At 40.6% G+C, this 20,589-nt stretch overlaps 1 protein-coding gene across 5 annotated transcripts in view; it reads right to left on the bottom strand.

The window, feature by feature from the left end:
* Window positions 1-20,589, bottom strand: part of MAST4 (microtubule associated serine/threonine kinase family member 4) — a 262,752-nt gene that overhangs the window by 7,319 nt on the left and 234,844 nt on the right. For 4 of the 5 annotated variants that reach the window (XM_034773436.1, XM_034773432.1, XM_034773434.1 and 1 more), the window contains 10 exons: window positions 17,003-17,104; window positions 12,834-12,956; window positions 12,469-12,581; window positions 10,833-10,960; window positions 10,462-10,694; window positions 8,878-9,078; window positions 7,348-7,577; window positions 5,900-6,022; window positions 3,137-3,273; window positions 850-1,031 (listed from right to left, as the gene is read on the bottom strand). In XM_034773436.1, coding sequence (XP_034629327.1) covers window positions 850-1,031; window positions 3,137-3,273; window positions 5,900-6,022; window positions 7,348-7,577; window positions 8,878-9,078; window positions 10,462-10,694; window positions 10,833-10,960; window positions 12,469-12,581; window positions 12,834-12,956; window positions 17,003-17,104 — 1,572 coding nt within the window. The remainder of the gene's footprint in view (window positions 1-849; window positions 1,032-3,136; window positions 3,274-5,899; window positions 6,023-7,347; window positions 7,578-8,877; window positions 9,079-10,461; window positions 10,695-10,832; window positions 10,961-12,468; window positions 12,582-12,833; window positions 12,957-17,002; window positions 17,105-20,589) is intronic. The other variant, XM_034773437.1, reaches the window with a different exon arrangement.

Raw genomic sequence — 20,589 nt, 5'->3', positions numbered from 1 at the left:
CTCCAGACCCTGCGCCCCCAGCTGGGCGCTTCCCCTCCCGGGCTCCAGCTGTGCTGGGGAAGCGCCAACCGGCGGTCTGGGGTCTGCCTGGCAAACCGTGAAGCCGGTAGCGCTCGGGCAGCCCTTTTCGCGTGGCTGGGAGTGGGAGGGAGGAGGGGGCGGAGTTAGGGCGGGGTTGGGGCGGTGAAGGGGCGGAGTTGGTGCGGGGCTGGGGGTGGGAAATGGGCGGGGCCAGGGCCCCGTGGAGGGTCCTCTTTTTTTATTTGTTAAATATGGTAACTCTAAGCAATGGATATTAAGCAACAACATTCATTTTTATAGCTGCTAAAATCATGAGAACACTAAAATGGGGCTGGAGCAAGTGAAACAATCTAGAAATCAGAATGATGTGACATGTAAAGTCTACTGTATCTCTACACCCACCCAGCTTTCCAATGGTAATCCACATTTATTATACCCCACACACTGGTCCCATGATCTAGCAATGCTTTTTCCAATGTAATTTTCATTCCTTTACTCGTAATATTCTCTCAACTAGTTTTAATTTGTCCGTAGGTAGTTTCTATAGATGATTTATTCATTCATTAGGTTTTATTTTCTATTAATTTTAGATTTTAAAAAACCGAACAATAATAAAATTTTGGAGACAAAGCTAGCACACAGTTTCCTTTTAAATTCTTCTGTGCCATACTAAAATCTTTGATTTAGTATCATGGTTTTTCTTAATCCAAATGAAATCAAACTATTCAAAGTGTCTTGGATTTCACATAGGTGACTATTCTCATTGGAAATCAGTACAGACTAAGCTTCATGAAGGTGGCACATATTTCCATCTCCCTAACAACTCACCGGATGGGAAATCAGGAGTGGAGCGGTAGCTTGGGGTAGGAGACCTGGGAGACAAGCTGTGAGTTGGGGAGCCAGGCAAGCTCTCTCCTGATGAAAGGGATCGGTTCAGGCAGGAGAAACTTCGGCTCGTGTGAAGAAGGGGAGAGGGCTGCTTGGCTAGCTTTTTGAAGAGAGACCTCCTCCTAGCATGAGAATGGGAGAGAATTCATCAGGAGAGACGCTGCACAAATCATCATCCCAGCTCTCAATGCTGGCTTTTAATAACATCCCTGTTACCTCCCCAAAAGTGAATTGTACAAAATTGTAGAACTGCTAAGACTTTAGGAAACAGGATGAATTGCAGACAGATGGGATAAAAACATGACCACAATCTATCATCTCTAAAAATTACTCACTACACTTCCAGAGAAAGTTTGAGTTACATATAAATGAGTGTAAAATCTGGTACATTATTCCTTTGTTTCCTCAGTTTAAGACCATACCAAAATGTATGGAATTGTTTAGTGCCAGTGTGGGGGGGGGGGCAAGGGTCCCCTCCAGCCCCTCTTCAGATCCTTACACTGTCTTCCTATGTCCCCCACTTGGCTGATGCCCAAGGGGGTTCTTGGAGCAAACAAAAGTTCTCTCCCCTCTTTCTTCCCTTATGGGAGAGGGGAGTCCATGGGAAAATAAAGGGAGGTGAGGGTGACTTGGAACTCAGGCAGGATGAAGCCACTTTCAATAGTGCTCTCTCAACCATTGTGCCATTGTCTGGGGTCTCACCCCCATGGAGTAGCTCTCTGTTCTAAATCATTGACGGTGCGTCTCCTTGGAAATACCCATGTAGTCCAAAATGGCGGCCTTTACTTGTTTGTAGTCTATTTCCCTCTCCAAGTCCAGATTACAAAAGGTCGCCTGGGCCAGACCCATCAAGTATGGGGCCAGGATCAGAGCCCATTGTTCTGGGGGGCCACTGGGCTGCTAGCACCACCCTCTAGAATATAACTAGGAAGGCTTCAGGGTCATCGTCCGGCTCCATCTTGGTTATCTTCACTGGTTCTGGCAGGGGAACACCCTTGCATGGCTTGCTGGGACTCCCTGGGGGCATAGAGATGGCACCATCTGCTGCATCATCTCCTTTTGATACTGCTGCTGCTGGGCCAACAGTTTCCTCAGCAGCTGCTGCTGTTGTGTGGTCTGAGTTTTCTGCTGGGTGTCCCCCTGCTGCAGCAACTGCTGTTGGAATTGCTGTTGCTGGGCAGCTTGCTGCATCTCTTACCACTTATACCACTGCTCCAGTTCCATCTTGCGTGGAGCAGCTGAGCGCTATCTCCTCTCAGGCTTTTTTTAAACCCCTTGTATCAGGTGTGGTTATGACTGCATTCTCCACAATTTGTGTGGGGCAGGAATCCCAGCCCCCTCGTCAGGTCCTTATACTGTCTTCCTCTCCCTTCTACCCCACACCCCACCCCGGCAGATGCCCAAAGGAGTTCTTGGAGCAAACAAACAAAAGAAAAGTCCTCTCCCCTCTTTTCTCCCTTATGGGTGAGGGGAGTCCATGGGAGGTAAGGGTGACCTGGAACTCAGGCAGTCCTCCTGGATCAGCTCTTTGGGCTTACTCCAAATGGGGTCTCCTTCCAGCACCTCCTCATGGGTGCATTGCTCTGAGGCTGGGTCTTGCAGATTTGGAAGAGGTGAGGCTTGTTGCTGTCTACCTCTCGGCAAGCCTGTCTCTGCTTTCTGACCACCTGTTGACCACCCCTTCCTGTGGCAGATTTTCCCTTTGAAGCTCTACACCCACCCACCCACTCACCCCCGCCCCAGGTGGAAGAGGCCTTGCAGGAGCATCTCATTGGTACTGAACAGGCCCAGAGGAGTTTGCTAGTCTCCTCTCTGCTAGTATGAGGGCATGTCCCGTCACAGCCAGCAATATGTTTGGAGCTGTAAAAGATACACAACAAGACAACTCTAGTCTCAAAGAGGTTATTTAAAACAAAGATGCACTGGAAGACCCAAAAGAGTTATTCACTCTCTCATTTCTATTTCTGTTTTTGTGCCTTGCAGCAACACTGCATCTTCAGGAGGGTTTTAAATAAGGATAGGGGGGCATCCTTGCACAATAGGATGGGGAGGATGTTTCATGAGCATGGGATACCATGGATGAAGGTAAAAAGATGGGTATGGGAGGTGGAAGAGAAAGTAATGGTGTAACAGGATGTTTTTTAGATGTGGTTATACATACATAACCACATGCCTACACACATATGCAAAAGCAATATATTTATCATAAAACAAAACTACCACTCACCTTTCTAGGCTCTCTTTCTTTTTGGTTTTCTTACTGCGTCTAACCATTCGGCTCTTGTAGCTATTCCTCCTGGCTGGGCCTGTTTTGATTGAAGTGTTCTCGAAGGGGGTTGTAGTAATTGACACTTTGTTTCCACTCTAACAAAATGATTAGAATGTTTCAGAGTGAGTAATACAGAACCACTTTCCTGTCAATTGGAAGTACCATTACACTGCAAATGCAGGAAAACACAACTCCAACTTGGGAGTAGGAGCTGACAACATATGCAAGCACTCTATATACTTCTGAATCAATCATGTTGTAGGGACTAGTCACGAGGAACCAAAATACACACAAATTGGCAGGTTACTGTATTCACCACTTACACATTTAAATCAGGTGCCTGCTATTAAACATGAGCACAGACAATTCTCAGTCAAGTTTTTGTGAAGGTGGTCACATTGTGAGGTACTCAAAGTTTATAAATTTTCTTCATGCCCAGCAGGGCCGGCTCCAGACACCAGCTTGGCAAGCAGGTGCTTGGGGCGGCCACTTCAGGGAGGGGCGGCATGTCCAGCTATTCGGTGGCAATTTGGCGGACGGTCCCTCACTCCCGCTCGGAGCGAAGGACCTCCCGCCGAATTGCCGCCGCAGATCGCAATCGCGGCTTTTTTTTTTTTTTTTTTGGCTGCTTGGCGGCCAAAACCCTGGAGCTGGTCCTGATGTCCAGACCCATAATTTTCAGGCCTAGTGTAGATTTTTAATTATTTTAATTAGTTAGAAGGATTCCATGGGTTGGCCAAAATTGCAAATTGTGAAAGAATTTAATTAAAATTTTGTAGATTCCCCCAGGGCCGGCTCCAGGCACCAGCTTAACAAGCAGGTGCTTGGAGCGGCCAAGGGAAAGGGGCAGCACCTGCGGCAATTCGGGGGCGGCAGGTCCCTCATTCCCTGTAGGAGCGAAGGACCTGCTGCCGAACTGCCGCCACCGATCGTGGCTTCCCCCGCCCTCCGCCCCCCAATTGCGGCTTTTTTTTTTTTTTGCTTGGGGCGGCAGAAATGCTGGAGCCGGCCCTGGATACCCCTCTCACACCCATTTTCCCACTACAAGAATAGAGCTGTCTTCATATCTTGAATGAACTACTTCAGTGAACACTCACTCTCTCTCAAGAAACCAGTCATTGCAACTGTGAAGTGGAGCTGGAGAACCCACTTCTATGCAAGCCCCAAATGAGAAGTAGCAAAGACATGTATACGTGTTTGTTGTTTACACAAGTGATGACTTACTTATTTTAAGCTAAAAGCTTCTTAGAATTGTTTAATTGAAATGCCATGGGCTGTCCCATAGTTCCATTCGCATATAAGCCTGACTGAAAAATAAATAAATACCTATAGTTCTACGTTAATAACAAAACCACTCTACAAGAATAGCATCAGGATAAAGTTTTCCTTTGTAATAAGACTGTGATGATAAATCAAATCAATTAATTCCAGGTCTGGTTTTTGGATGAATTGCATCATCTAATGCTGAATTTACTCTTATGAATATTATAAATACCATCAGCTAATCATTTTTATTTTCCTTTCTGTAATTTCTTATTAGCTTTAAAAATGCTACTTTGGCTAATAAAAACTCAAATTTACATTAATTCTTTAGACAAGGAACACAAGAACAGTGAGAAACCGATTATAGGCAACTGGCTGCCTAAAATTATTTAACCAGTGGGTGTTTTATACCATATCCTTCTCACATAATTTATTAATTTGAGAGTTCCTCTGGTTTCAGAGAGGAGAAAATTAATTTCTGAGCAAAATATATATTTTTAACCTTTTTTATTATCTCTATATTCTGTTACGAAAGTGTTGCTTCCTAATCCACTTTTATGACTGACTATTCATTTCGACAGGTGAAGTTGTTCATACAACACCATGAAATTGTTAATAATGTAGGAAGCAAATGTACTGCTGTCTAAAATAATGCTGACCTACTTTTAGTCTGTGCTGCAAATATTATAGAAGAACTGCAATATAATGAGCGACAGTGAAACAATGTGTAAGAGAATATTGAACTCCAAAAAAATGAACCATGCTGTAAAGCCCCTAAGGAAAAACAAATATAAAATGATCTAATAAGGCAGGTCCTGGTCTGCTCTTGCAGAACCCCAATGGAGCTGTGTACAGATACACGGGTCTGTCCACATGGATTCATCTGCAGGGTCAGGGCCTTAGAAGCTCAGTTGCCTGGCTACTTTTGAGACCTCTGGAATTTGAGACTTAAAGAACAGGAGAAGATTTTTTTTTTAATTATTTTCTTTTGGAATTTTCTCTACTGATTCCATTTTAAAACGGGCACACTCTAAACAAAGTCATCACCTATAGCCTGAAATGCACAAAATAACCCCTGCTATGAATCAAAAGAAAGTGTAATTAAGGACATTAAAAGAACTATGCTTTCCTATGTCTCCACTAAATATTATCTTCACTTTTTGAAGGAGAATGGGATGCTTAATGTGGACATGCCAGTATCCTGAATGTACTCCTAGCTACCTGCTACACCAGTAGCAGTGTCAAGCAATAGCACAGAAATGAAAGGCTTGGTTGTGCTTATGGGATTCAGTGGCTTCTTTCCAGATCTATCCAGCTATTAGTTTAGGATCTGTCCAAGCACTAAATAAATGTTCTGATAATAACTAAACTTTGAAGGAAAGGGATATGTAAACCAGGCAGGTAGGGTGTAAAATATGAACTAAGATACAATGCTGGTCTAAAAAAGTAATACTGTACCTTTAACAACAGCTCTATGACTTCAGTGTGAACAAGACCATGAACTGGCTCTCCATTGATATGAGTGATCAGATCCCCAGCCTTTAGGCCTGCTTGATAAGCTGGGCTTCCTTCTTCGACATTCTGAAGGTTAGGGAAAAAGAGAAGAGTTCTTTGAACAAAGCAGGCTCATGGTAATCCGTTTTAATGAATCAATTATCGTCACACAAACTTTTGATTTTCAAACAGTAAACTACATTGAAATGGCCTTATGGCTTATTGTGATATTAGAAAAAGGAATTCAGACAGTCCATTCCATCTTTAAGTATTCATTTGTGTCCAAGTTTTACAGCTCACGTTGGTGCAAAACCCACTGAAATCTTTCCACTGACTTCAATGGGCTTTGGATCAGGCCCACTATTCCTGGCATGAGATGAAAAAAAAAGTGAGTGATTTTGGTATGGACAGTGCAACATCAAAGCACTGACTCCAAATGGTCAGATATAGAAACTTTGTGAAGAGGATGCCGCTGCATCAGTACTGTGGCTATTTTCAAAGTTAAATATTGCAGTAATTTAAAATAAAGCCTCAAACTACAAGTGTCATCCAAATTAAAAACTGCCTGCAAAATTGCATTAAAAAATCTTTGAGTTAATTAATTTTTTTACAATAAAGAAATCCATTTCCAAGCCAATGAATGAATGGCAATGAATGAAGAGCAACCAATCCTTTGGCCTAGTTCAGTAGTGACCAGAAGAGAATATATAACCCAAGAATAATTATTTATTAAATCAGTTTAATCTTTTTTCCTATTCATAAGATGTCCCATGAACAGGTAATAAAATCCACAGATTAATTCATTCTTCAAAATGATTTGCATACTTCTACAGTAAATATTCTTCTTTAAATTATCCTAATTGTGACTATTATAATCAACTATACAACTTGTGCTTTGACAGACACTTAATTCAACTAGTTATATAAATTAATTACATATGTAATTAACTTATGTAACTAATACATCTTAAGCAACTAACATACACAAATAAATTGCCAACACAGCATGAATTTTGAATTGTATACTGAATTGTCATAAACACAATTCATTTAGCAATTCACACACTGTTGATTCAGTATAGAACTCATCCAGCCAGAGAACAAAATCAATATCATGTGGCTTATGAAACTAACCAACACAGCACCAATTGCAAAATTTATCACTAAATATATAGTTTGAAAATCATTTGAATATTCAAACATTCTAATTAAATGGTGGCCCTTTGCACAAGGACAAATGTCACCCTAAGAAAATAATCTGCCAGATTGCCACCCTTTAAATAATGACTGCATACAAGTGGACACCCTATCTGTGAGATATAATCTCATACTGTTTGAAAAGGCTCATAACTGCAAATATATCAGCTTCAAACTTATGTTTTGAGAGATGTTGAGGAAAATTTTATTCTTACCCAAACAATATGGTGCACGGTGTAGATATCACTGTCACCCACATAGACCCTGATTGCTCGGATGGTGAAGCCATACTTTTTTCCTGAACTGTGAATTAATATAGGTTGATGAAGGGTTGCAGAAGCAATTGAGGAATCGCGGCTAGGGGAGGAATCTCTGGAGGATGAAAGATCTGAAGAAAGGGAATGTGGGGACATAGGACTTCCCAAAGGAGAAACACCAAACACATCTGGAACAGATGAACTTCCTGTTAGAGCACATTCTGATTTTACACAAACACACACAGATCAAAACAATGACCGTTTTAACCTTAGTAAACTGGATAAAGATTTATAGCATAAAAAGCAATTTATTTAATGATGCCTGAATTGTTAAGAACACAAAACTTCACTTTCATGGTCAACATTAAAATGACACTGGGAAGATAAGGTATTTTCAAAATATTTAAAAACTCTATATTTTATTAAGTCTTTAACTCCTCATCAGAAGCTTGAAATGACAATCTACTCTTGGAACAGATTTTTTTCTTCACCACATGCACTGTTTTGTTACTCACCTGCTCTTCTAATTCTCAAGGTGTAAACTGTTTTGATTTTCCAAACAAAGTCTTTGATCAACTTTTCCATTTAAAGAAAAAGCAGTCTCAAATCTATTTCCCAACAAACAGACACAGAAGGAATGCCATGAACTTTTCTAGTAAATATATCACACAGACTTGTAGGCCCCAAAATAATGGAACTATCCATTAGCAAAAAAGACAGTTTTCATGTAGCTGGATTTCGGGTAACTCTTCTGATAATTCCAATTTAAATTTTGTAATGAATTCTGTAATCAAAACCATTAATTTTAGTTCCTACTTAAAAGGATAACTTGACATTTTCACTGCAAACCACTATTACTTTTGACCTGCTAGTTTAATTAAGGGCACATATTTATGTTTGCTGGTATAGCAATGATGTTTAGGGGTGCACATTTTTGACAACAGTTCTATGCTGACAATAGTCCTAGTGTAGATGCAGTTACACTGGGATAAAAGTGCTTTTGCCGGCATAGATTATTTCGCGCGTGAACTTGTACAACCTCGAAAAACCACCCTTTTGCCAGTATAAACTGCATCCAAACCAGGAGGATTTTGATTTATAGATACATTGACAAAAATTTTAAGTACATTATGCCTAAACTCTGCTTACAGTGTTATTTCATAGAGCCATATCCAATTTAAAATAAAAGAAAAGCTTGGTTTAATGCTTTTGAATAGTAACAGATCAACCTGCACCATCTTTGAACTATTAAACCCCTTTTGTGACAGGGGTTACAGCATGTCCAACATACAACTACTGTGCAACTGGATTCAAAGCATTGAGTGCTAACTGGATGCGTAAACTACCCGGTCATCTGCCTCTCAGCCTGCTGTAACATGGGAAACAAAGACAAGTCCATTTTGGACTCAAGAAATCTTGTATTTAGATCATGTTCCACGTAGATTATGCACAAGTCACAAAATTTCATACTAATAGATTTATTTCTACCTCCTGGAATCATGAGGGACAGAGCACTGGCAGACAGGGACTTTGTGACTTTTCCAGATATTTTCTTTTTCTCTGTGCTTTCTAATCGCTGACGAGCCATATGAGAAGCAGGTTCACTGGATGGCTTTGAGGAATTATCTGTACTGTCCACACTCTCGTTTCTTCCGTTTATCTGATCTAAGTGCTCTGAAAAACTGCCAACTGTACAAAGAAGAAGGGATAAACACATTGAGGGAAACTGGGGGTCAGGAGGAGGAAAACAATACAATCGCAAGGTGGGAATATGTATTTTAGTCCACAAGTTCACACAATATTAGAGGTAAAATAAAAACAACTGCAAAGAATTACAGGTTTTACAAAGGTTAACAGGGTAAGGTGAAGTAATAGTAGCTGACATGGTTTTACATCATTTACGTAATTAAAATGTAAATAAAATCTGCAGCATGTTGGTAGCACAGACAGGTGACACACATTTTCTAGGACTTAACTGTGCACTTATTCTGTATGTAGAATTCCCACTAAGGTCAATGGGAGATGTGAGTGTGCGTTTACTGCAGCATCCAGCCCTATCAGCTCTTCTAACAATAAAAGAAAACACCCCTTGTGAAAGCATTAAAGTACCAAGGAGGATTTCCTTTCTAAGTTTTGGGTGTTTGGGGAGGGGGGGTGATTTCTGTGCCCAGTACCACAAACATAATATGGGGAGTATGATCACTGGTCATTTAAGACTCAGAAGCACAATGATGTACTTTGTTATTTATAATAAAATGATACCATCTCAGACACTACTGATTGTGGAAGGAGGAGAACACCACTTAAAATAATAAAAATGGAGAAAAACCTTACACCAGCTGATCTACCTCCAAAGACCTGTTGAAATGTACAGTGATGGATGCAGGAGAGTTCTGTGACCTTACAGGATGGGCACATAGAAAAGCTCAGCCATTTTATTTAAGCAGATAGCAATAAGAACCCAGCAATTTCACAGATCAAAGAACATCCCTGCTGCTGGCACTTTGTAGAGCAAATAAAAACACATTCTCTAATTTAACTGACATTTGCATACCTTTAAGTTACATACATACATACATACACACACACACAAAACCCCAAGCAAACAGCTTGAATTATGCCTAGTACTGGTCTGTATATTGCCACCAACCACACACACACAACCTTATTTTAACTTCTATGATCTAGAACTCCTGAACCTGCATTACAAGGAAAAGGAGCTGGTAAACGAAAGTTCATACCAAGTAAGAAAACCTAAGTAGAACAGAGCTGAAGCAGCTAAAGAGAAATATATGGAGGAAAAACTGATTTTCAGCAGTTAAGTAGTAGTAGTAATTTGTTGTGGATAGTTTAATTGCATGTAGAAGGAATTGCATGTAGATTGGAGAGACTCAAGCAGTGAGCTAAGGGAGTGGTGGAGAAGTCTCGGCAGCAGGATATACAGTACACTCAAGGATTTTGGTGACAAATAGAAGGAGGGAGATAAGTTAAAGTAGTTAAAGGGGTAGATGGGTGGGAGGGGATCTACCAGCCTTCTCTGTCCCCTGCAGTATAATAAGTTAAGATCCTTACCTGATAGTGTTGAGCTGCTGATGGTACTTGCTGGAGTGGTGACCTCAAGCTCATCTTGAGCAGCCTCCTCATTTAAAGAAGCAGCCTTTTCTTGCTCCTCCCGGGATCCTCCTGTGCAGGTGATTTCATCTTGATCCCCCTCAGATGATATGGCCAATTTTGGAAGCAAACCTGAACTGTGCCGCAGCCTGGTACTTTCCGTATCAGAGGAGTTGGATGTAGATAGCTGTTGCCTGAATTTAAAAACAGCATTTACACAAATTGTATTTAATGATACTTTTTAAGTGAAGACCAATCATAGTGGCTACAAAGCTATCACTAATGGCTGTTAACCTGAATTTGAACTCTCTTTGACAGTTGTTTCTACTTACAGTTCAGAATATTCTGAACTCCAGCTTAAAGATTCCACAGATGGCAACGTCACATTTTTTGTTTTGTCTCCTGTATCTTCCTTTTCTTCACCTTGATTCCGAGTTATTCGATCAATGCTACTAAAAACCTATTACAGAAAAAAACTGTATCATTAACACACATTTGATACAAAGAGATTTTCAGGAAAACACATCTAATGCTGGGCTCTGGATGCACTAAATGCTTATGCAGTGTCCTGGAGTTTAAAAGGACTGAGATGGTTTAGGTTTAAATTCTAGGAGTTTGTGTTCTTGAAATGCTTTTCAATTTTATTTTCTTGGTTCCTCAGCTACAGGGTCATGAATAACATCTTTTAGTTATGAATCCATCAGCTTTCTCTCACCACTTCACTGTGTGAACTCCAAGTTTGCAAACAAAATCCATAAATGCCCTTGGGCTTTTAGGTCATAGGATCAATGCACATTCTTAGATGACTTCTTAACTATAAAGTCAATCAAAAAGAACAACCACCCAAGCTAATGATTCAATGGCCACCAATCTTGGGTGGGAAGCAGAAAAATGAATTGGAATTGACTGCGAAGATGAGAATAAATTACTTGGATAAAAGATTTAGAAAAAAAAAATTCTGGTCATAAAAAGTCAGTTGTTCAGCTGACAAACTGAATACAGAGACTGTCAGCTGTGTGTCATACAGCCTCTAAGCCACAGCTAGAGCTACAAACAATGACATACTGGCAAGTTTTAAGATATCAAGCTACTCTTGTAGGTTCACTCCTTACAAAAAGGATAAAAAACACTCTAAAGAGGAGATTAAGAACTCTGAATCATTCCTCCCTCTTTGAATCGGGTTCATGCTGCTAAGTCAAGACAGAGTTCACATACCAGGATAGCAAGACCTGCAATGAGACTACCGCCCCCCACTCCTCCAGTCTAGCATGGTCTCTGTAGTATAGGGGAGTGCTATTATGGAGTGTACATTTATGAAAATATAAACCAGGATGAATGGATTAGAAATGCAAGTTTTCCTTTCCTTCATTGGCTTTGGATTTTAAATATTTTTGGGGAAAAAACACCAGTATCTGAAGAAGGTGCCCAGTAAATATCTATTAATGAAAGCTTTTGAAACTCAATGCTGACTACCATTTAGGATAAAAAGCCCATTATATAAAACATTCGATTCTCTAACCATTTATCGCCTGCTTTTTTTCATACAAAAAATCTCCAAAGTCTGTCTGCTTTTCAACTGCTAACTTTTGTCCGTGTCCTAATTATCTTTCATTGGACTAGTGCAATCTCCTGTTTGAATTCCCAAGTTTGCCCCCTGTTCAGGCCATCCAAAATGTGCCACAAAAATCTATATAACTCACAAAACAAAAATTGTGGAACAAGATGTTCTAACCATTCCCCATCAATCATTGGATACCACTTTCTATTACATTCTCTAGAGTTTTAGTATTTTCACAGATGTCTTATTAAATTTTGATTTGAACCCTACTGGTTTCATCCCTATTAAATTCCACAGGATTAGTCAATAGGGGAATTACGTACCACATACACACATTGCTGGCCCTTTTAAAACCCCACAAAAGTCACTGAGTCTATATGTAAACAAACATATACAAATACTTTACTTACTTTTGAAAATCTATGTGAACATGAGGAAAACTGCCTTATTTCCAGATTAAAGTCTTCATCATTTGTGTCATCCTCTTCTTCAGTTTCCATATGGTGATATTTCTCAGAACGAGCTACAAACAAGGGGAAAAAATGATTGAAACTTATCATGAAGCATCAGACTCCTAGGCTTAATGTTAATTAAAAGGGTAACTTTATTTTTAAAAATAAGTTTTCCTGAAATGTCAGACTGGCAGTCAGATGCTGCAGCTTCCACTGGTTCTAACAAACAGTATTTTCAACCCATGCTGAGGAAAAGTAAAAATCAAAGACAATTATTACATAAATTCCCAAAAAATTCAAACATGTTTTTGTACAATACATACTGTCAAAATAACTTGTGTCATCCTCAGATTCCAGCTGTGGAATGAATTCTGCTTTCTGTCTCAGCAGACTATTCCAGTCTAAGCTACGAAAGAACTGGTGTTGCTTTACTTCATATGCGCCACCTGGGGGAGCCAGAGAAAAACATGTGGGTGATTTCTAAACAGAAATACTTCAGTTAATTCAGAGCTAACTCCTTGGTAAAAGAAAATACTAATTAGCATGGAGAGGTACAATCACCATTTCAGACTGGCATGTCGAAGTCTAGCCACTAGCTGCATAATCATGGATAAATATACTTCTTCAGCATCTTTTTGTTCAGTGAGATATCTGTGCTACTGTATTGGCATTGCTATTGTTCTGTGAGCATTTCCATCAAAAACTTGTTTTTTAGGAGTTTAATTACTATATATCAAATACATATTAGGCTGAAACCTGAGACTCAGTGTTGTTAGCCAAGATATAAATCTCTTCAATACAAAAGTGTATTTAGCAGCACTTTGGAACAAGTAGAGGATTGTTTTGATTTTAGTATCCATTTATTTTAATAAGGTTCATCATTAAGAATTCTGTTTGATATTTATGGGATGGTAATATGCAGTTTCATTGGAATATCTCTATAATTTAACTTTCTATGGATTAATCTGCACTTATTATAAAGTGCTTAAATATTTAAATAAATTAATCTATTTCTGATCAAAAACAGCCATAAAACTTCCATGGATTATAGGGGGTTTGTGCCTTTTCTCATGGTAACCTACTGACCACCATAACATAAAAATGATTTTGAAAACTACCGGTAAATGAAAAAGTGACAGAAAGCTCTTATACAACCTTCTTTACAACAAAGGGTAACTATCAGAAGTGCTGCAACCAGTTAGAGAGTCAAAAGAATCAATCACTTTAGCAATTTTGAAATAAGCACATCAAATTAAAAAACGCAATCTAAAACACACAAGTGAAAAATAACCAGGAATTAATGAGCAACTTTTCTTTTTTCAGTTCATCATTTATTACAGTCTGTAAACTTTTTTGGTTTATGATTTCGTTGAGAATTTGAGCAGTATGAATGTGAAATAGTGAAACCTTAGGGAATAATGAAAGTATCATTTTACAGGCTCACCAGCATTAATGCATGCAATGCTGTTAAAACCAAGTAAAATCCTGACACATTTATTCGATTCGCAGTATTATGCTGTATACTATACAACACAAATCCTCATATTGCTGTACAGTAACATTATGGCAAAGTGTAATATTCTTGCAACCTAGAACACCTTCCTAAGAAAATAACAGACACTATTCTTTTTAAAGTAATTGAAAAGAGGGGTACTAATACTGGGAAATGTTATATCTGTAGAATTTGGACAACACAGATTATTTTACTATGTTGGTTACCTTTGTCTCATCTAAAATCATCTATCATACCAAGAAAGTTTACAAAAGCTAACAAATCTAGCATACAGTATTTACCTACACATGCTTCTAGGCTCAAGAATGGCCTTCAACAGGCATTTTAACCAAATTATGGCTTGTTCTTACTGGCAGAAAAAAAAATTAGGAGAAACAGTTTTTAAAAAGTTTGTCTTGAACGTGTCTTTTTTCTAATATACTGGGGCTTCAAAAGATTCCCCTCCTTCCAGTGTTTTTAGCAGGAGATAGGGCTCTCTAAACAGGATCTAGCAAGCTAACTGTGAAAAACGGGGTCTGCAGGAAGTGTACACAGTGTATGCTTGTTTGAGTCAGGGACGGGGAAGAGAGACAGAAGAAACAACACAACTCCAGCTTGTTAGTTAAGGAAGGGTGTCTGTCTATTTTGAAAAAGAGTGGTGATTTGGATTCTCGATCTGGTTTCTAAAGAGGAAGTTTAGCCCAAAACACTGTTTCATGGAAAGTTAAAAAAAATCTAAAATAAATAAAATAATAAAAACAAAACAGGTCTAATGGCAAGAAACTAGTCCAGATAGTCCAAAAAGGAAAATGCAACAGTGGAAGCTGGTTTTTTTTTTTTTTTTTTTTAATTGCAATGGCAAGAATACAAGGATTTAACTCCAACACTGATCTTGAAGCTATGTGATTATTTTGTGCCACATTTTAGTATTAATACAATGTTCCTCTTATATTTCTGTTATTTTTCCTTCTTTTATGGAAGTGTTTCAGAAAATCTATTCATTTCCTTACAATCTGACCAAGCCACTCCAGTCTCCTGAGTAAATATGCAATTATATATTTTCATGGAGCATTATTCAGCCAGCTAAATATGTATTATATACACAAGGCTGTCATTTGAAATGTGTGGCAGAGCAGTATTTTCCAGTGCCCCTATGGGACCCATCACATTGCAGCCGCTGTTTTTGTGAGCTGTTTTTGACATTTTAGAAGTTTTGCTTTAGTTTTTTTAATACCCCTCTGAGCTTCAAAGTGCCTGCCGGATTCCCCTTCTCAGATTCTCAACTCTTAAGAGACCAAGAACAGTTGAAGAAATAAACTAGTAAATAAATTGAGCAGATGTTACATTTGGAGGCACTGACCATTACCGCACGAGAGTGTGTGTGTGTAGGGGTGTGCGTGCGTGTTGGGGGAGGGGAGAGAGTCTCTACTAGTGCTCAGTCATAGAATGGCAGCTTTGGCACGAACACTACATGTATTATGAAGGATCAGGCGATAAAGTGACAGGGTCTACAATTAATATATTTAAAAAAACCTTCCACCAAGTGCTGAGCTAGTTCTGGCTCTTCAGACATTTGCCTACAGCAATGCCCTATGTATGGGGTGTACAAAGCTGTGCTACCTCAGGAAAAGCCCTGGGAGGGAACTGTGATTACCACCTTGCTCCGTGTGATATGGAGGAGAGAAGAGAGTAATTTGATATAGCTCTCTCCTGGATGTTGCATACTGTACGCTAACAAGTGCATTGGAGGTGGGCAAGGGTAGGGGGGAGAGTTGGAACCAAAGTTCTGCTCACTCCCTGCCCACCTATTTGAGGCCATTGGCATGCAGCCTTTCTTCCTGCTCCCACTTCACCTCTCTCCACATCACCACCCAAGGTCTGGGGAACTGTAATGTGGCCACAAAGGCACTGCGGATGGATCACCCCACCTGGCTGTGTTAGGGCCGGTCAGAATATTGTCCTTACTATTCAATTAAAAAGGACAGTCCATATTTTAAAATTATCTCTGTAAAAATGCATCACTGAACATTTTAAAACTCTGGACAATGGACCCAACCTCTGCAATAATTTTGTGACTCCTGCCCCTCCCCCAAACTTACAATTCCCAAAATAAGTCCATATGTAGATGAGCTAACAAACACACACAGATTTTAAAGCCTCTTTACCTAGATTGGCTTGGGAGTGGCACTGATTAGAGAGAGAACGCCCACAGCACAGCAGGCAGCAGCTTATCTTCATAGATTCTAAGAGGAGATGGGATCATTGTGGTCATCTAGTCTGACCTCCTGTACAGCCATAAAACTTCCCCAAAATAATTCCTAGAGCAGATCTTTTTAGAAAAATATCCCATCTTGATTTTAAAATTGTCAGTGATGGAGAATTCACCACTGCTCTCCATTTATTTCTTTAACTTCTCATGCTTTTCATTTTATTCTTTTTCGTACTAAGGCAGTAGCACTGAATAAGAGTAATAAGACAGTTCATGATGCAATCTCAGGCAGTTATTTTTGAGTAATTAGTTCAAGTAACAATCATATGCTCTGAAGCCGGTGGGGGCTCATTGGCCAGGTCATGGTATTTGTGGCACACAAAGTGGCTCTTGTATGTTGATTCACTGCTCTCTATTTCTGCAATTAAGTTATTTAACAGTCTGCATTTTCACGAGCTTACCAATTCCATGCACTAGACAGATTGTCTTCAAGAGAAGTTTATCTTTTATTTATTGAAACAAGATAAGAGGAGAGGAAACTGCATAAGATGACTGCATAAGATGACAACTGCACTCATATATGTCCCTCTACAGTATTACTGCTCTGAATCAGCAAAAGAGAAACCGAACCAGCAAAACACACTCTTGCGCTAATGAGTTGGCATCATGTTGTACACATGCACAGATGTTTCCTGGGCAAGACAAAAAAAAAGCAAACAAAAGCCTCGACATGTTCAACATAGATGGTATTTCTAGCACATGAGCAAAATTTAAAATCCTGTCCCCCTAACCTGTTCCCAGTCTCTCCATAGGGTTTTGTCTGAGCAGTACAGTAATCAGATCCTGGGCATCTGGAGGTGGGGCTTCATCCTTCTCAGGCCAGTTGATCTCATCTAGTATGAAAGAAAGATGTTCATGAATTTATTTTAGTCCCGTTCCAGTACCATAAAGGATGCTGGTCAGCTTAGTTAAAATGAAACTGACCTTTCCTACACAGCATATTAGTCAAGTTGTTTTTTGTTACATGTTAATTGCTTTCAAACATAACACAATCTGCACCTATTCTTCAGAGCTCAGATATTTAATCATCATTCATATTATTTGTAACAAAGTGTGATTTAAACAGCTCTTAACAACAAGAGGCAGAAGTGATTGTGTTTACAAAATATTTGTGCTTAGCACTGCTATGCTGTTCTTCCCTTGAAAGATTGTTATGGTTTAAATTCCAGTTCTGTTCCTTGGCAACTGCTGATAAAATGGACCCATCTGGCCTAATCCTGCAATCATTGCTCACCTCTGTAATCCTCACTCATGCTAATCATTTCACTGAAGTCGTTACTCACGTGAGTAAAGGTTGTATGATTGGCCCTTATGGTTTGGAGCACAGGTGCCGGCTTCTAATTTTCCCCGGGGATGCTCAACCCCTGATCAGCCCCAGCCCTTGCCCCAAACTCCACCCCTTCCCCCAAATCCCACCCCACCTCTTCCCACCCTCACCTCACCTCTTTCCGCCCCTTCCCCTGAGCACTCCCCATCCCCGCTCCTCTCCCTCCCTCCCAGTGCCTCCTGCACACTGCAGAACAGCTGGGGGGAGGGAGGGAGGTTGATCAGCGGGGACTGCCGATGGGCGGGGTGGGGGGGAGGAAGGGAAGCTTGGCTGCCGGTGGGTGCTAATTTTTTTCCATTTTTTTTCCTGGAGCCCACAGAGTCGGTGCCTATGGTTTACAGAGCTCCAAGCCAACGTGGTAGTTTTTTCCTATATCTCTTCTACTTAAGAGAAAAAAAGCCATCAACATACTTCAGTTAACCCTGACTATCACTAAGGTCTTCTGTACTTCATGACAAGATGGACTTAATTTCTGTGGCAAGTCTCCTGGATTCTGCAGCACCCTGGTCACGGCAGACTGGAAATTCTGCCCAACCTTCCTTTAAATTAAAACATGGGAATCTGCAATGACTTCAATATGAAAATGAACACCAAACCCCATAAGGAGGAAGGATGGTCCAGTGGTTAGCGCATTAGCCTAGGATATGGGAGACCTAGGTTCAAGGGGCCTGCTCTGCCATAGGCTTCCTATGTGACCTTAGGCAAGTCACTTAGCTTCTCTGTAAAATGAGAAAACAGTACTTTCCTAACTCACAGGGCAATACATTAAAGACTCTGAGGTGCTCAGATACAATGGCAATGAGGGCCCATTTTCGTATTTAATTCAATTTGTATTTGTGCTGATTTTCCATAGATTTTCAATGTCAGATTTATTTTAATCTACATATGGACTCATTGTACAAGCTGTCAGAGAGAAGCTAGAGATGTTGGCAGCCGTATAGGGGACAACTGGGACTTGAGGTACCTGGGGAGACATGGGTGGCAGTTGGGATTTTGCATTAAACACAATAAAAAAGTGGATTTTTCTATTAAAATGACCAACAATTAAATAATTAGCAAGGATGACATTTAAATCACCATGTTTACATTTCAGAGGTATACAAGATATCGAGGATGGGGTCGGGGTGTGGGGGGGAGTCATATCTGTTGTTTCAGGCTTTCTGCAAACTCATGCAGAAAATACTACATAGGTTAACATTTGGTTCATGTTCTTAAGGGGTTTTCCCACATCCATACGGATTAAAAGACTTTTTTTTTTTAAATGAATGCTTAGCTAGAGATTTTGCTTCTACTGTAATTGGCATTAACTGACTGTCAATTTTATGGACTGAAGACTTGGTAACCTAACATGCCGAAACATTTGTTTCAGGACACAGCCAAGCTCACCACTTACAAAGATCTTAACTAACTCAAATTAATTAGTAATCAATTTACACACGTTACCACAGGAGCAAAAGCTAGTCAAAATATACTCAGAGAGAGGTTCCGAACTGTGGGGCATGCCCTAAGGTCCTGAGGACCTGATGGGCCATGTTGAAGGGCCATGCTCAGGAGGGGGCTCTATCCAGCAGGAGTAGCGGACATTGCTCTTTGCAGGAGGTCTCGGCTGCCAGGACCATGCTTTCTGCCAGTCTCACTTCCATTCCTGCAGTTACGCTCCTCTGATGGGGACACTGGCAGGGATTCTGTGAGCGAGGAGCAGAAGGCTGCACCTCAGAAATACTGACCCCCGTGCTGAACAGAGCTCCTACTGGACTCCACCCTTTCACTGCAGTCCCAGAGCACAGAGCCCCATTCATGGCCCCTGCCGGGCAGAACCGGGGCTGTGCTGAATGGTTGAGGTTAAGAGGGAGCTCTGCCTGACAGGTAGCCAGTGAGGTGCAGCCTTCAGCTCCCTTTCTGAGCTCGGCCCTTCAGAGCGACCCCATTGACTTGCTGCATGGGAGGCAGCCAAGACTGCACAACTGTGCAGAAAGCAGAAGGCTTCCTCAACTTCCACATGATGAGTACCCCTTGCCCCTCCCATGGGTACCGGCCATCCCTCCCCCGGGGGTACAGGCGGCATGCACAGGACATGAATCTCTGAAGTGGGGAGCTTGACAAAAAAATGTTTGGGAAGCTCTGTTCTAAGGATATGTCTATACAGCAGCCGAGAGGTTGGATTCCCAGTGCAGGTAGATACACACGCGCTAACTTCGTGTGTGCTAAAAATAGCAGTGTGGCTGCAGCGGGGCAGGCAGTGACTCAGACTAGTTGAGCGAGTACAGTCCTGCCCAACCCCCAAGCCAGCAGTGTCACACTGCTATTTTTAGGTGCTAGCCTAAGAGGGTTAGGGTGAATGTCTGTCTGTGTGGGCATTACACCTCTCAGCTGGTGTGTAGACATACACTTAGGGTGAAACTGTGGCACCACTGAAGTTCATGGCAGCTTTCCCATTAACTCCAATGGGGTCAGGACTTCACCGATAAAGCCTGGAGAACAAAACTGTAGCAAGGGTTCGATTCTACAGCAGGTTCCATGGCTGTGCAATACATGTGGACCTGGCTATTTTCACTGCAGAAAGGAGTTACCTTGTATGATTTGGCAATATGAATGACTTCAATAAAATAATTACAATTAAACAGAAAGGAAAAATCTGATACAGGTTAAAAAAAAATCAAAAATCTGAATCTAAAAAAAAAAGGGGGGGGGAGCGAGATTACAAATACTTCCATGAATCATCCATATAAGGTCATTGGGAGCAGTCAAACACAGACAGTGACTCACAAGCTTATGTATCAACTAGATCAGGGCCTCAGATTTAAAATGTGGCAATTTAATTTATAAAAAGAAAGAATATAGCATGGACTGTAACGTTCCAAAATACATTTTTTAAATTGTTATAAATAATAAAATATCTCTCCTTCCCCCACAATCTAAGAGAGCAGCCTAAAGATATGTGTGTGTGTGTGTGTGTGTGTGTGTGTGTGTGTGTGTGTGTAAATGCAATAA

The sequence above is a fragment of the Trachemys scripta genome, chromosome 6 (genome assembly GCF_013100865.1).
Source record: "Trachemys scripta elegans isolate TJP31775 chromosome 6, CAS_Tse_1.0, whole genome shotgun sequence".
In the NCBI taxonomy this organism is placed as follows: domain Eukaryota; kingdom Metazoa; phylum Chordata; order Testudines; family Emydidae; genus Trachemys; species Trachemys scripta.
Note: the sequence above shows the minus strand (reverse complement) of the source record. Positions and strands in the feature narration are given on the sequence as shown.